Genomic DNA, 17,851 nt, shown 5'->3' on the forward strand with positions numbered 1-17,851 from the left:
AATATTTAAAAATTAAAAGAAAAAAGACATAAATATTAATTTAATATGTATAATAAATAATATAAATTATACTATACATTAATAATATATACTAAACCATACAATATTGCAATATGGCACATATACGTTTTGTTTTTATGGCATTAATAACATTCAACAGGAGACTTACAAGTGAATGCAAATAATAAGTAATAACTCGTAAGCTATGTGATTATCTCTAGTCTTATAAGAATGAGGAACACATTCAATATCAAAAGTGTAATTAAGAACAAATATTAAGAATAAATATAAAAAATTATCTAATGCATTGATAGTGAACTTTTTTTAATTTTATAAATAGGGTTAAGATGATGATACATGATCATTAATATATATTTTAAAAAAAATTTAATTTAAAAAAAATGTGACATGGGTAATCATTTTAATTTTATTTATGAAGTTAAAAAATTTTACTGTTAATACATCAAATAATTATATATATATATGTTAATGTTTGCTAATATATCCAAAGCGTGAAAAAATTTTTTTTTTTTTTGAGAAAGTGAAAAAATAACTATATATATCCAAGGAATATTTGTATTTCACTTAGATCCTCTCTCTCTTTATAAATAAATAAATAAATATAAATATATATATTACAAATAAAAGAATCGACCTTAATCAAGTTAAACATTTTTACTCATATATGTATGATTTGGATTAATATTTAGATAGATAAAGCATAAGTAAATTAAGGATAATGTTCAAATCATATTTGTTTTAGCTAATGTTATTTCTTCTTTCTAGAATTAGATAGTCATTGGCATTTTATTCATATAATTTAGTGTTTTAGTTTTACTACTTAACGATGGTCATAGAACCATAAAAACACAATACAAAAAAAAATTAGTTAAATAAAAAATTGACAAATGTCTTTATCTTTTGAAGAAGTTATAACTTTTTCGTGAATGATAATACCATAAATCTAGAGATCACAAAAGAAAAATAATTTTAGATTTTAAAATAAAAATATAATTATTAGAGAAATAAAAAGAAATTTATTATTATAATTAAAAAAAAAAAAAGAAGATAATTTTGCCTTCTACGTCTTGAACTAATAATTAAGGGGCTTTAACGAAGGCATCTGGGTGTGGATTCTAACCCCACCATCCCATTCCTTCTTTAAGGGCTTTGCCCTGGTATGAAAATAAAAAAATAATTTTCAAGAAAAGATAAGCTTTAGGTCTAAAATAAAATAACGAAAAGAATTACAATAACAATATAAAATACTTCATTACTACTTCAATAATTATGAATATATATAAAATAGAAAGAAAAGAAAAATGGTGAAAGGCTTTGAATTCAAAGTTGGTTGAGTTAGGAGTGGGCGTAATGGTCCATAGTGTGGTTGGTAACTGGTATAATAATATTATAATTGACATTTAAAAAAAGGGTCAAAGAAAAATAGTCAGCAATTAATTTTGATAATCATAATATAAAATAAAAATAAAAAATAAAAATGATATGATTTAAAATTTTAATAATAATTATATAAAAAATTTAATAAAATAAAAAATATTTTATATTTTTATGTTGATTTAAATTAAAATAAATTATTTTTATATAAAATATTATATAAATATCTAAATTTAATATTTTATATTATATAAACACAAACTATAAATAAGGTGGGGTTGGATTGGGAATGGTTTGGGAATTGGACCTATAATTACATACCGAAACCCATATCCAAACCCAAAGTTAAAAACGCGTCGGTCTTAGCTCAGTCCGAATCGGGTGAAATAATTTTCCCACAGAATATCAAATCTCACCTACCGAAGGACTCCTTTCCAGCAATCCAAATCTCACGCGTTTACATCCCAATGAACCTGGCCTAAATTACGCGGTTGGTACTTGGTTGCTCTTCTCTTACATTGCCCTATATATACTCCCTTTCTAACCCAAATTTACAACTCGCCTAACAATACCCCTCTTCTCTCCTCTTACACCTCATTTTCAAGGTCTACATTCCAGGTTACAACAGCAGAGGTACCCCACTCTCTCTTTTTATCTTCTCTTTAGGCTCACTGGTTATTGTATTGATATTAGTTTGTGTATGAGTTTCATTTCCTAATTTATATTTTTCATTGAGCTCTTGCTGTTAACACAAATGTTTCTATGCTGTAAGCATTCCTGGGAAATTGATGCTTTAGAGTTGCAGATCTTGAAGTCTTCTATTTTGTGTTGTGAATTAGTCATTTCTTTTTACTTGTATCTTTTAGCAGATTTTTTTTAGTTAAATTAAGAGTATGTAAAATTTTTTTTGCAGAATTTAAGGAATGGAGACCTTCCTATTCACCTCGGAGTCTGTCAACGAGGGACATCCTGACAAGCTCTGTGATCAGATCTCTGACGCAGTCCTCGATGCCTGCTTGGCACAGGACCCTGACAGCAAGGTCGCTTGCGAGACCTGCACCAAGACTAACATGGTCATGGTCTTTGGTGAGATCACTACCAAAGCCGACGTTGACTACGAGAAGATCGTGCGTGACACCTGCCGTGACATCGGTTTCACATCTAATGATGTGGGTCTCGATGCTGACAACTGCAAAGTGCTTGTTAACATCGAGCAACAGAGCCCAGATATTGCTCAGGGTGTTCACGGCCATCTCACTAAGCGCCCTGAGGAAATTGGTGCTGGTGATCAGGGCCATATGTTTGGCTACGCCACTGACGAGACTCCTGAATTGATGCCTCTGAGCCATGTCTTGGCAACCAAGCTTGGTGCTCGCCTCACTGAAGTGCGCAAAAATGGAACTTGCCCTTGGCTCAGGCCTGATGGCAAGACTCAAGTCACCGTTGAGTATTACAACGATAAGGGTGCCATGGTGCCTATTCGTGTGCACACTGTGCTAATCTCCACTCAGCATGATGAGACTGTGACTAATGATGAGATTGCTGCTGATTTGAAAGAGCATGTCATCAAGCCTGTTATTCCTGAGAAGTACCTTGACGAAAAGACCATTTTCCACCTTAACCCATCTGGCCGTTTTGTCATTGGAGGTCCTCATGGTGATGCTGGTCTCACTGGTCGCAAGATCATTATTGATACTTATGGAGGATGGGGTGCTCATGGTGGTGGTGCTTTCTCTGGGAAGGACCCTACCAAGGTGGATAGAAGCGGTGCTTACATTGTCAGGCAGGCTGCAAAGAGCATTGTTGCTAATGGACTTGCTAGGAGGTCAATTGTGCAGGTTTCCTATGCCATTGGCGTACCTGAGCCTTTATCTGTATTTGTGGACACCTACGGTACTGGAAAGATCCCAGATAAGGAAATTCTGAAGATTGTGAAGGAGAACTTTGACTTCAGACCTGGAATGATTGCTATCAATCTTGATCTAAAGAGAGGGGGCAATGGCAGGTTTTTGAAGACTGCTGCCTATGGGCATTTCGGCCGGGATGATGCAGACTTCACTTGGGAGGTTGTCAAGCCACTCAAGTGGGACAAGGCCCAGGCATAATTGGAGTTTTTCAGATTAATTCTACGCTTGATTTATTGGCTGGTGCTCTCTACCATACGACTCTGCCTATTGGCTTTTCTTACAATTTCCTTCATTACCTCTCTGCCATACGAGTCTGCCTATTGGCTCTTACAATTTCCTTCATTTTTGTTTGTTTTCATGTGTTCTTTTGAAATTTCATTAGATTTATATTTATACATGCAAGAGATGGTGAGTGAAAACTGGAAAAGATGTACTCTCACAGTCGTATGTTATTGCCGTTCCAAGATGATAATAATAATAATAATAATAAATGAATTAATTGCCAGCCTGACCAAAAACAATAATAATAATTGGCAGCAGAGCTGTGACATGTTTCTCGTGTTAGAGCAATGGATATCAATTTTTGTTTCTCATTTGTTTGAAGCTTGAACCTTAACTTTATAGCACCGAATTTGCAACTTAACGGTGAGAATTGTAACGTTCAACTCTGTTAGCCCAATAGTTGTAGGTGAAACTCAAGATTGTTTGTTGTCTTGTCTTTTCCCGTAGCATTTTGAAACTAGTCCGCTTTAACGGTTGTCCGAGTGTTGGGAGTGATTGGGGCTATTTGTTGCGACTAGTGAAGCTTAGCCGGTTGTCGGTAGCCCTGGGAAGTGACTCTTAGAAAACCCTGGGGCCATACAGTATAGCCCATACTTGCCTCTTGGCACCTATGATGATGTACATTGTAGAAGCAGGCGGGATAAATTATTTCTGCCAGATGTTCTTGTGAGTTGTGTCGGTGATCTAGTGTGGAAAGAAAAAAGCGGAGAAGTAGACTCGACTTTTTTCCGTACAAAGGATGGCTATAGCTCGTGGTTTTTCTTTATGTCATCCCAAAAGCTCCTTAGCCACTGGGCAGGAAGTTGAAGATAGCCCAACTTTGAACTAGCCTGTATCTATGGCATGAAGGGCTGCAAAAGATAGATTCTTGAATGCCGCTCCTTGCCTTCTTACCTGTAACGGGCCCACAATCCAGTTGTCACTGTCTGCAGGTTGTCTAAACTGAAATCACGCATCTGCGTGACATTAAGATTATTCATAATCAAGATCAGCTTTTCTCGGTTCTATTTTCTCGTGCAGCTCGATATCAATCCTTCAAACCGTATGTTTGTGAGTTTTTTCTAACTCAGATCCCGTAAAATTGCACATTTTTAAATTTGACAGGGAAGAACTTAACTCCCATTAATTTATTAGCTCACGATTTTTAAAATGATTTTGAGCGCTTATCTTTGTCTATAAATATTAAGATCTCAAGTATCGATCTTTGAATTCTCATAGGGACTTGTAACTTCGATTATCATAATATTATTACTTTATGGTATTATGAAAATCTAACATTATGTCTACTCATATCGTATACAAGCTCCAGTGCTAAGATCTTGTAAGCACAATACAGATGTTGATCAGTAGCTAACTCGGAGTCTTTAGGCCCATTTTGTCCCATGAAACTCATTTTTAAGGCTTCAACCTTTAATTTCATTTTAGGCTATCCGTATGCATGATGGACACTCAACATCATCCTCGTCCCACCTCGAAGACTCAGGTGTGCTACCTCAGCCGTAATACCCTTCTATCGATTGGCCATAAGGGTTTAATAACATGTCTGCCTATTAGCCTGCTCATCTCTTAAGTTCGAAAGTGCATTTCTTACACAAACATCATCTCATGATCCTTTTAGCTCAATGAGGGGAAACGAAGGAGCATAGCGAATATTACCACCTAACCCCATGGTTCAACCAAATGCATGATACAAGATCCGTCAACCCCAACCATCATTATGTTTACCATAACCCGAGGAGACACTGTGCCACACTCGTGATCTTACGATGCCTGCCTACCTAGACACCACATGTGCCTAGAAGTAGCTCACTTTAGACTATTTAGGCCCTTGTCTACTTGCTAGTTAAGGGGTGGTAGAGAGCTGATACCAGTTATCCCTTTATAAAAAACATAAGAGATTTTCCATGCCTCTTACCAAGAATAGTAAAATTATCTGAAATGGAAACACTTTTTTTTAACTATTTGAAGGCCTTTCTTCAGCTAACTCAGGCCCCCATGACCTTCTTTTTTGTTACCATAATTATCTTATTTGCTCGTTGCTCTACTAACCCACTCGAAAGTGCTTGTGTCACTGTCCTAAAAAGGAGTCATAAATCCCACATCGACTATATGCTAAAGTTGATATTAAGATATAAGTGTTTACACCACTTTTTCCTTGTAAGGTACTTTTTATGAGACAAAATAGTAATGTCCAATGGATCGTAATAGACAATACTTTATAAGTTATTGTGAACCTTGTGTTAAGCTAATCTAAGATGTAGAAGAGGATATCACTGTGTCATAGAGCTACGTGAGCCTGAAGCTTGAGTTTCGATCCATGACAAATGGTATCAAAGTTAGCTCTGAAAGAACTAACGATGTGCTATCGAAGATAGTAGGCCTTTGTTAAGGTAAAAGAGAATGTCACGATCTTAGAGAGGGATAGTAGGCCTTTGTTAAGGTAAAAGAGAATATCACGATCTTAGAGAGGAGTCATAAATCTCACATCGACCGTGTACTAAAATTGGTCTTGTGATATAAGTATTCACATCATTTTTTTCTTGTGAGGTATGTTTTATGGGATAAAATCTTGAGATCTAATAGACCGCAATGGACAATACCTCATAAGTTATTGTAGACCTTGTGTTAGGTTAATATGGGATGTGAAAGAGACCATCTCTATGTCTTAAAGCTGCACGAGCCTGAAGCTTGAGTCTTGGCCCATGACACATGTACACGACTTCAATCGACAACACCTGATTGGCTATTCAGCTCAAGGGTATCCACCCACTGGTTCGAACTTGCCCGACATCTTGAGGCCTAGGGTTTATATCACCCACACACAATATCAGTAACATGTTCTCGTGTTCATACTATACGCTCGCTGCTCTTAGGACCACTATCCTACTAACATAACATCAACTGTAGCTTAGCTCAAGGTTAGTCATGGTAGGACTGAGGCACACTAAGGCCTGACTATAACACTCTCTCTTACTTACTATATCAATGCCTTCATTGATGCCAAGACCACACCTAACTCTTTTGTTGCACATAATTGATATTTTCTCATATGTCTCTCACTTGTGCCCTCAAAGATTGGTTCGAGATTTCATTACATGAGGCACTGTCCACAGTACTCGTCCATTGTCAATGTAGAGAGATCATCTTAGCTCCAATGCACTTATGCGCTGATTCCACTTCTGGTCTATACTCAATTCGTTTCTTGTTGGTGCCACTACACTACTTCACCCATGATCATATCATGTTGCAACCTTAAGGCACCATTGTCGATCATAACCCTCAATAGAATGAATGACCACCTGCTTTGCCACACATCGGTATGCTTCACTAGACGTGAACCATCACACTAACCGCATGCTTACGGCATCGACTCTTTGATGCATCCCTTTGAATGTGGTGCTTAGATCAACCACACTCATACGGCACCATCCATGATAGACTCTAGTATGGTGGCATTCAAACACTTCGATCATCTCACAACTTGGGTCCTTTCGACACCTCTAAAGTCACTTCTCTAGGTGTGGTTTTTTGGCTAACCACCCTCATGGTGGCACTTTAACGCATGCTATTCGAACTCAATTCATGCTTAGTAAACTTGCAGGCTCCACTGCCTTGGCTCAGTTTCACGAGAAATCAAAAGTCTCCCCTACTTTTACTCAAATTCGACTCAGCTCTACATGTAACCATGTCTCTATAATGATTTCACAACTCATCTTGCCTCAACTTTGGCATAGCTCATAAGGCAATTCAAAGCCTACTTGATGTTCCAGGATTCGTTGGTCCAAACAATCACATTGTTCATTGACTTGCTTAACTCTAGGGTTTACCAACCCATTCAATTCTCAAGGTCCACTGACCTACTTGAACTCAAGGCCATCCCATAAATAGGTCTCTACTTAAAAGATTCCATATTTGGCTCAACTCAATCAACTTATATTTTCCTTACTCAATCTCGTCCAACCCACTGACTAGATCCTATTCGAATGCCAATGCCATCGGTTTACTCAACTCGATTAGTCCTCTGACCAACATAACTCGTAAGGGCTTGTCAACTGGCTAATTCTCGCTTGCTTATTCCATTAAACTACACACTATCGTAACTCGCTGACCACAACCATGCCAATTTTTTCCACAGTACGCATCCTTGGCTCATTCACGAACCCTCATAGCCATAAAATCGTATTTGCGTCTCAATAACTCTCTTTGAGCTTAACACTATCTCAATTTCATATTATCATGCCCACATCTGGGGCCATTTTAGTCCCACCGTTGAGCCAAACATGGCTCTAATACCAAAATGTCATAGGCCGTGCATTTTTTAGACTGAAATCATGCGTTCGTGCGGTACCAAGACTATTTATGGTTGAGGTCAACCTTTCTCAAGTTTATTTTCCCATAGACAACTTAATATCGATCCTTTAAACCGCATGCTTATGAGCATTTCCTGGCTCGAACCCTGTAGGATCGCACATTCCCAAACTTGATAGAGAGGAACCTAACTTTCATCAACTCATTAGCCTATGATTTTTAAGGTGACTCTGAGCACTCATCTCTACCCACATGCATCAATATCTCAAGCACCGACCCTAGAATTCTCATAAGGGCCTGCAACCCCAGTTCTCATAATATTATTACTTCTAGCATGGTGAAAACTCAACACCATGCTCGCTTACATCGTACGCAAGCTCTAATACCAAGATCCCACAAGCACAACATCGATACTGGTCAATAGCCAACCTAGAGCCTCTAGGCCAATCTTGTTTCATAAACTCATTTCTTAGCATCCCAATCCTTAGCCTCATTTTAGGTTGCCAGCATGTATGATGGACACTCAACATCATTCCTGTCCTACTTCGAAGACTCGGGTATGCTACCCCAACCACAACATCTCTCTACCAATTGGTCACAAGGGTTTAACAACATGCTTACCTGCTAGCCCGCTCATCCCTCAAGCTCGATGGTGCCTTTCTTACATAAATACTATCTTTTGATCCTTCTGGCTCAAGGAAGGGAAATCAAGGGGCATAGCAAACGCTATCACCTAACCTCATGGTTCAATGCAAAAGTGCGATATGAGGCCTGTCGACTCCAGACGTCTCTAGGCTTACCATTACCTGAGAAGATACCATGCCACACTTGTGACTCTACGATACCCACCCACCTAGACATCACATGTTCTTAGGGGTAACTCACTTCAAACTAGCCAAGCCCCTACCTGCCCACTAGCTGAGGGGGTAATGGAGAGCTGACACCAGTCATCCCCTTATAAATAGCATAAAAGATTTTTCAAGCCTCTTACTAGGAATTGTAAAACTGTATAAAATGGGGATACTTTTTTTCTCAGCCAGGGCTTTTCTTCAGTAAACTCAGGGTTTGATTATGCTCGTTGCTCCACCAACCTACTCGAAAGTGCCCACACACGGCTTTAATTGACAGCACCCGATCAGCTACCTGGCTCCCGTCCACTGGCTCGAACTTGCTTGTGCATCTTGGGACCCAGGACTCATATTGCCCACACATAATATCAGCAACATGTTTCCGTGCTCATACTGCACGCCCGCTGCTCTTAGGAGCACTGTCCCACCAACACGATCTTGATTGCTGCTTAATTCAAGATCAGTCATAGTAAAACCAAGATACACCAGGGCTTGACCAATACACTAGTGCCATGATCTTGTCTATTTCAGATAACGGAACATGCAATTCAAACTGGGACTTCAGCATTAAACGTCTCGCACTTGCTAATTTTGAGAGCAATGAACGGGCAATTGCGGAAAGATTCTTGCTGCGTGTGACCTGTACCCACGTGAAAACTGAACCAAGTCTAAGCAAGCATTGAAAAGCTACGAGAGATACCGAGTTGAATTATTTTCATTAACAAGACCTGTCTCTGTCTAGTGTATAAATTTTTTTTTTTTTGACTTGGTCCAGATTTTACTTCCGCTTGAACGGTGGTTGGCTTGATTTTTTTCTTTTGCTCTAACAGATGGAGCCTCTTTTACAGGTAACAATGCATGTCCCTTTTAGTAAATGAGATCGTATTACTTGGTATATGAAGCTGACTTGTGATCTACACTTAAAACCAAGTTCAGTTAAAATCAATGTACTAAAATAACAGGGATGATGTAAATTCAATTAACTTGATTGTTTTATTGAGCATCGTGGCTGATCGGCAAACGTTTATTCAGATACCAGCAATAGAGCTTCTACCTCCTTTGGAAATTTAATCTTCCAATAAAATAAGCAAAGAGAGAAGCAAACAGCGCAGGGAAGATGATGAGAAGAATGGCAACAACACCTAAAGAGTTATGATGAAAACCAAAATAATCTTCTAAGAAAGAACAAAACGTCTTAGTTTCTCCAAAAACCTGTATTTCTTTAGCAATATCTCCAAACTGCGAAGTGAGCATGCCATTCAGTGACCAAGACGTGGGGGATAAATAATACAGCCAGAGCCACCACTTTGGCATTTTCTGCAACAAGCCAAGCATGAAGATGGTATTGAGTTATTATTTGTAATGTTTAAACATACTTAAGTTAAGCTACTTGCATATATATATATATATATATATTTCAAGGAATTTCTTGTATACAGATCATTGACAATTTATTAGAAGCTTACTGGTTTTGGAATAATGAACCCAGAGAACAAATTCAGCAAGCAGTAGGCAGTTGAGGCCAAAATGTAAGCCACTTGAATGGTGGGCGTCATTGACACTAGCAACATCCCTAAGTAGGTGAAGGATAGCAGTGTACAAAACATGCAGTAAAATGACCATAATATTTTATAGGCTGACCAGTAGTAACCAATCATAGGATATGTGATGATCACATACACAAACGCAAGGGTAAACAGGTATGGGATCTCGATTATGACCTACAAAATCAAAACCCAATGCATTAGTAAAAGCAAAAATAATAAAGAGCCCATATCACTCTAGGATATATTATAATGCTTTCTACTTCATGCTTTCACCACTGTACTAAATCTTTTCTTCCTCTAAGGCCAAAAGTTCTTTTGAACTCTAAATTATGGTAAATACAGAAGTTATAGAGTTTTTCTGACAAAATCTTTATGGACAAGGATGTACACTGGGAAACCTACTAAAACTAAAAAAAAAAAAACAATTTGTTTCATTGTTTCCTGCTACGTATGAATTCAACAAGCTTTTTGTGGTCTATTATAGTAGTATTTGATATTAGGCATGCATATTTCATGGTTAGACAATTTGGCATAAAGTTTAGTAAAATGACATGAAGGAAAAGTGAGTTCGTCAAGCGAATTATAATTAAAGGGTAATTAGAGGATTAGAGACGTCTAAGAAATTAACCACAAGGATCAATCCAATTAATAAAGACAAACACTAGTTTTTTTTGGTTAAATGAGATTTAATCTTTATGAAAAATATTTCAAAACTTAAATTCTAAATTACTAGACTGATATGAAAAAATGAGTCCTAAAAATAATTCAAGAAAAAAATTAAACCCAAATAAAATTGAAAGATTCTCTAACTTACATGGATTTTCTTTTTTCTTTTTATTTTTTCAAGTTATATTTCTGATTTGTAGCAATAAGAAAGATCGAGGGTCAAACAACAATTTATACCACAAATTTTCTTATGGCTAGGGAGCGATATTGGTGCATGCGTGTTGGGACTAGTTACATGAATTATAGATACATATATAAAATTCATTTCAATTTCTAGTTTGCACGGAATATTTAAACTGTTATAATAATCATCGATCATTTTATTTTGTAATTTCATTATTATTGTTATAGTTCCTATCGAAGCCCATAAAAATTTAGATGAACTCTTCATTCAAAACAACCCTCTTTAGAACTTAATTTCTAATGAATTCTTTTTCTTCTTTGTTCCAATGATAAGCTAGTTAAGATGACAGGATACCTAGGAGCAAGAAGTTCATTCAAGGTCAGGCCTATCTCCCCATACGACATTGGGTTAATCCAAAATCCCCATTTTAACCAAGAAGTCATAGATGCTGCAACCAATCAAGGGGAAGAATGAAAGAAAGAAAAAAAAAAAAACTCAGCATTTATCTAAGCAAATGAAATTCACATGAATTTATGAAGAGCAGTTAATGATGTTACGTTCTGGTACAACGAAGCCACCAAAGGATGAAATAATCAATAGTACAAGAGCACCAGCAGTTGTAGAAGCAACTATAGTTGGGAGAAGGAGGCAATTAAATGGAACAAGGATATTGAAGCTAGGTGCACACCAAACAATACAAGGAACTGGCGGAGGAACCTAATAGGAACAAATACAACATACTTCAAAATGAGATACACAAACATTATATCATTAATCAAACTCAAAATTTATGACTTCAGTACTTTGAAAAGTGAACTGTCAATGCAGGAGTTAAATACTTTTTGCGTTATTCTTGATTTAACTAATATGTGCTTAATGTATAAACATAAAAGAAGTTTTCGGATTATCCTGAAAGTTGATTACCAAATCAACATATAAGGTTCAGGAGTTGGATCTAGTCATTATAAACTTCCATGTTGTTGCAAGGATATACGTCCCGTTTATCACTTCAGCATTTCCCTATCCAACTATAGCTATGTTATGGGTGCAGCATCCAAGAAGTATTAATTCAGAGCTTTCAGTGGAAGGGGGTATAAGTCACGAACAGATATAACCCTAAAATCTATCTTCCAAGTTACATTTTAGAATCCATGTAAGATTTGTGGAACCTATGTGGATTGAATCATGGATTGCATTATTTCTAATAATAGAAAAATCAGACTGAGCAGATCTATCTGTTTCTTTCTGATCCATTTGAAGACAGATTTTTATCTTCCTTTGTATCTTTCTTTTCTCCTTCCTCTCTGCATTAGTTATTTTTCATTTTTCCAAATGTACCCCTGTCAAGTGCATGCATAAACTTGTAACAGACATGTGTAAGGGATAAGTCACTAAAAAATGAAAGCACTTGTGGGTAACAAATAACACACATCTTAAAATTGAACTCTAACTATAGTTTCCATTTATGGAACTCACCTTCCAACCTCAGGACTGTAACCAATGACATAATAGGTGAAAGAAGTCCATAAAAAGGACTCCAATAGTGAAATTGGAACTTTTAGGATTGCTGCAGGAATTGCATAAGCCCACGCTGGATAGAAGCACAAATCTCTCTGTTTGTAGAAAACTTCAAGTCTTGATACTGTCATACTCAATTCTGGAAACCCGTCAACAACTAGAATAACGAGAGCAAAAAATACAGAACCCATATAATAATTTGCATGGATGGTATCAACAGCCATTTGAGTGCGCAGGAAAACGGTCATAGTCATTGAAGCAACTATGACGAGCTGCAGAGAAAAATAATCCAACAATACTGCTTTCAGCTATGAAAGATAAATTTGTAAGTTGATCACAGATGATGAAAGCATATTTCAAGCATGATGACAATTACCTGCACAGACTTAAACACATAAATAAAAGAATTCCTCTTCATTAGAAGGAATTCCCTCATTAAGCAAGCTTTAAACAGTTCCCATTTACTGAGCGAGTATGTTTTAAAGGATAGAGAATCTGTGCGGCATTGAGTCTTTTCAAATGGCTTTGAGAGCTCCTCATCTAGACTCAGGCCAATTTTACATTCCTTGAACTTTTGGATGAACTGGTCAACAGAAACATAGCGGTAAGGTTCTTCTTTATGGTACCAGTACTGCGCTTGATCTTTTCTAGAGATTACCTGGAGCAGATAAAAAGTACAAGCATTTCAGAAAAGAAAGAAGACAGGGAGACAAGACAAGACAACTATGACTCTCACAAGCATACCTCCTGAAGGAAGTCAGCAATGCCTTTTCTTTCCAGGCACCTGAATCCACAATTCTCAAAGAATTTGCAAATTGAAGCGCGTGGGCCATGATACACAACTTTCCCTTCTGCCATCAGAATAACATCATCAAAGAGATGATAGGTCTCTGGTGCAGGCTGAAGAAGTGAAATCAATGCTGTAGCATCGGTAATATGTACCAAATGCTGAAGGCAGGATACAATCTGGAAAGTGGTTGAACTATCAAGGCCATTTGATATTTCATCCATGAATAGAGCTTTAGTTGGCCCCACAATCATCTCCCCTGCACTTAAAAGAAAATAGAACCTATTCAACCCAATCCATAAATACGCTACATTCTCAAAATATTTCTTGCCAAGAAGCAACCAAATGACACAAATTAGCAAATCTACCCTAAGCATACACTACCTGTTGTCAATCTTTTCTTTTCATCGCCTGAGATACCTTTCTTATGGCATCTCCAACCATTGTGTCAGCACAGATGTCAAGTCCAAGAATCTGAAAATATGAATTTTTTTTAAAGGAAAAAATGCCACGTGAATCCATATGTTTGAAGAAGATACAAGTAAAAAACCTAGTAAAGGTTTCTTTCCCGTAAAACAAAGCTAGTTTTTACCTTCAGAATATAATCCGTTTGAAGGGTACTTTCCATACCTTCAACTGATATTGCCTGTACGAAATATAGCAGCTGGATCAATGGTGTACAGAACATTAAGAATGGAAATTATGTAATAAAATCTTTGAGGAATAGATTTCAATGGTTTAGGGAATAATCATTCATTATTCCATTGTTGTTATGAATATAAAATGTATCGAAGGAAAGAAAAATGGACTAAACTTCAGTGGTTGGTTCAGTTAGTTACACCAGGTGATGTGATAAAAGGCTGTCAATTTCGTAATGCATCATATAAACAAAATACAAATCTTGGAGGTTTTACTGAGGATTAAGATACTCTAATGTTTTAGCTGATCAATTTGGTTGCTAAGTAATAAAGAGAAACAGACACCTACAATGGCTTAATGGGAAGGTATAAAAGCTTTCTGATTTATCAGTATTCTATCTGCATAAAAGTATATCACAATGGAATACCACTTACAATTGAGCATTAAAAATAAAATAGATAAACTAAACAGAAACCTTCATGTACGCATCTACATCAGGATTTGGAACTATCCCTGCCTGCTTCTCTCTTCTGCTGACTTCCTTCATTATTTCTTTCATAAATATAAAACAGATTAGAAATTAAACCAGTAACTTACATCAAAATCTCCATTTTTATGTATGGCACTTACCACCTCTGCTTCCTACAACCTGAAAGCGTGCAGAAAAATCAAGTGTTTCCCTCACTGTCATCTCTGGAGTATGCAGATCATATTGGCTAATGTAAGTTGAGGTTTTCTGAGGATTAAACTCGTCCAGTCCATAACCATTGTAAGTTATTTCCCCTGCAACCTTTTACAGAATAAAAGAGAAGAAAAAGATGATAAGCATGTGACAGCTTAGCAGTTAAGAAATCAAGATGCTATAACTAGCAGTTTGCAACTATAGAAAAACTGGTGATAGACAGTAACCAAGACTAACAAAGCAAAGATTATTTAAGGAAAAGAAGTAATAAAATAAATATAGGCCAAACAATTATATTTAGAATAAAAGATGGTAAGATTTTTACTGAAAACGTATTCTGCTTTTATAGACAAAACTATAGACAACAATTCCGCTGAGATGTGAGTGTGATAGAATTCACCGAAGTGTCAATCGTCCAAATTGAAACAAATATACTCAATTCGTGGAAAAACCAGAACCACTTAATAAAGTCTATACATGCATTAGACAACCAACTACTCCAAAACCAAACATGAGTCCAAATACCAGGAATAACGGAGTGAAGGTGCAGTAATTTTCCCTTTTAGTTTAGTTTTCCGTAACTGCATTAATGGTTGTGTTAATATTGAAAATTTAAGATAGGAAAAAGGTAAAGGAATGTTAGCATTGGGAGTTTAAAATATTTCAAATAGGACATTGATGTCACCTTGAGAGATTGACTTAGTTTCCCAGCAAGCGCAGGCAATAATGTACTTTTGCCACATCCTGGGGGGCCAAGCAATAGAGTCATCCAAGACGGAATGGAATCCAAACAGAAGTTTAGTGGTCAGCCTAGTACCAATATTTAAAAAAAAAAAAAAGGCTTTATTCTCTTCCCTTGGTTAATAAAAAATAAAAAAGAGAGATCTGAGAGATCCATTAGAAGGGAGAGAAATAGAAAGTTCCGTTCATTGGTCCACCTTCCAGGTTTTTTGATGCCCCTGACATCTTTTAGAAGGCTTATCTTGGCTCCTTGTTTTGACCCGAATAGATTGGTTAAAACCCTGTCATATCAAAACAATTGAGAGCATAAATAAACTAGCAACTTGCAAACTGAAAACGAAATAGAAACTACCACAACAAGAAATTGAAATTTTAAAATGAAGTGAAGGTGTGGTAGAGTGTAGACTTTACAAAAAGACAAGTTAACTGCCGGGTTTGGTGCCCATAAATGCACGGCAACAGTATCTGCTAGTCAGTTATTTATGATTTCAACAAATAAAAAAGTACAACAAGCCAAGATTGATACATATACGATATGAATGCTTTAGCCATCTCAAGATCTAAGTCTAGAATTACTACTTGTGAGAAAAGCTACACAATTTGTAGGATTTTAGATGCTCCAAATGGTGATTAACAAATCTGTTGGGAATCTAAGCAATTAATGAGCGCTGGTACTTACAGAAAACATGCCTATAGTGGCATTCCAGAGAGTGGGAAGAGGTTTGCCATGGACCAACTTGCACTCTGCTTGAACACACAGATTTTTATACCTCACTTCCACAGTGGGCAACTGTACTCCTGCCCTGCAGATTTTTATACCTCAATCATGAATCAGAAGTAGCGAATTCATCATCAATGCCATCGGGGAGATGCTTTCAACTAAGGTAGATAGAGCTATACATGAAAGTGGGAGAGAGCAGGGACGGACCTGTGAATTCTGTCTCTAAGTTTTTGCAACAAACGCAGGTTATCATTTTCAATGTGTTTTATGAGCTTCTCTATGAACAGATGCCGCTCATGTGCTCCAAGTTTGGTGACATCGATAGCACGTTTCCCTCTGACAATATTCCCGGTGTCTGCCTTTCCGTCTTCACTGTTGTCATCAAACAAAGCAGTAGTAATCCGTTCAAAGGTTGGTAGTCTCTGAACTGCGGCCCATTGCAACTCATATTCGTCAACATCATCACCTTCAGAATGATGTGCAGCAGTCAAACTACGTAAACTCGACACCTGATTTCTGAATGAGGACCCTATGCTCAAGCTCCTTCCTGTCTCATCTGCTAACTCAATTCTCATAGATTCTGTCTCATCTGAACTCGAACCCACCAGTTGGGCCATCGTAAAGAGTTCCAAAATTACAGAGTGTTATATGGGCAGAGAGATGTGGATACGTTTAGAAGGAAGCTAATCTGTTACTGTCAGAGCCAGAACAGAACCCTCCAAATGAGGTGAAGCAATGCGCCTTGCTATAACATCACTACAATTTAAAATTCTTTAAGGTTTGTCTGTCGGTCTGTCTGTCTCCATCCTCAAAAATAAGTGATAAACACGTAATTCTTTGCATGATTGTAGTGAGTGAAATGCCGACCTGGACGGTCATGTAATGTTTTAAAATTTAAAGGTTTAAAATTGTTTCAGGATAATAATTTTTGAAATTTGTCTACAAAATTGCCCACTTTTTGAAATATTGAAATGTACTATTAATAGTGTCAGTTAAATTTAATCAAAAACCACGTGAAACTCCTTTAATAAGGAGACATATCTTAACCGCTACATCTAATATTTTTGAATAAATTATAGAATAATAAAATGAAGTTTGTGAGTGTGTTCCTAGCTCACATCCCTTGTTTTGCTCTCTACGGTGTTCATTCCATTTTTCCTTTTTAATATCACAACAAAATGGCTATTCTTTTTTTTTTCTTTTCTTTCGAATTGTAATAGAGGGGGGTGATTTGCCACCAATATCAATCCCTTTCATCGACGTTTGCAGGGACAAGATTTGGCGGGTATACTATGCAGGGCATGTATGTCTAAATGCTCCATTAAAGATTAAATCTTTGGGGTATTGCTTAAATGACTTTTGATTTGGATTAGATCATGCCTTAACGCATTGAACAAATCAGGAATAAATTTTTTTTTGAATTAAACCATAATCAAACATTTGTTTTTCAGTTATAATAATTTTTTTGGATAAATGCTAGTATGTCCTTTTGTCTTCAGTATGAAGCCAGCATCGATCAAGCATAATGTGATAGTCTTAATAAGGAGCCATGAATCCTATATCGATTGTGTATTAGAATTTATCTTGAGATATGAGTATTCACACCACCCTCAATTTGTGATACAC

General features: G+C 36.8%; 1 protein-coding gene and 1 pseudogene across 2 annotated transcripts; one reads left to right on the top strand and one right to left on the bottom strand.

Annotated features, from left to right (window-relative positions):
* The first annotated feature begins 1,950 nt into the window (after nt 1–1,950).
* On the top strand, nt 1,951–3,807 carry LOC111306978 (S-adenosylmethionine synthase 5-like). Its single transcript, XM_022905039.2, has 2 exons — nt 1,951–2,028; nt 2,309–3,807. The coding sequence occupies exon 2, from the start codon at nt 2,319–2,321 to the stop codon at nt 3,498–3,500; it is 1,182 nt and encodes a 393-aa protein (XP_022760774.1). The 5' UTR covers nt 1,951–2,028; nt 2,309–2,318; the 3' UTR covers nt 3,501–3,807.
* A 1,108-nt stretch (nt 3,808–4,915) lies between these two features.
* Nucleotides 4,916–17,248, bottom strand: LOC111306979 (pleiotropic drug resistance protein 3-like; annotated as a pseudogene). Its single transcript, XR_016331911.1, has 15 exons — nt 16,433–17,248; nt 16,191–16,307; nt 15,710–15,785; nt 15,449–15,541; nt 14,712–14,871; nt 14,557–14,633; nt 14,035–14,088; nt 13,827–13,916; nt 13,400–13,701; nt 13,032–13,313; nt 12,614–12,927; nt 11,695–11,854; nt 11,437–11,585; nt 10,207–10,461; nt 4,916–10,057 (listed from the first exon to the last, which is right to left on the bottom strand). The product of XR_016331911.1 is annotated as a pleiotropic drug resistance protein 3-like (transcript).
* Between the last annotated feature and the right edge of the window lie 603 nt (nt 17,249–17,851).

Source organism: Durio zibethinus, chromosome 22 (genome assembly GCF_047325235.1).
Source record: "Durio zibethinus cultivar Kanyao isolate XHJ-2024 chromosome 22, ASM4732523v1, whole genome shotgun sequence".
NCBI lineage: Eukaryota > Viridiplantae > Streptophyta > Magnoliopsida > Malvales > Malvaceae > Durio > Durio zibethinus.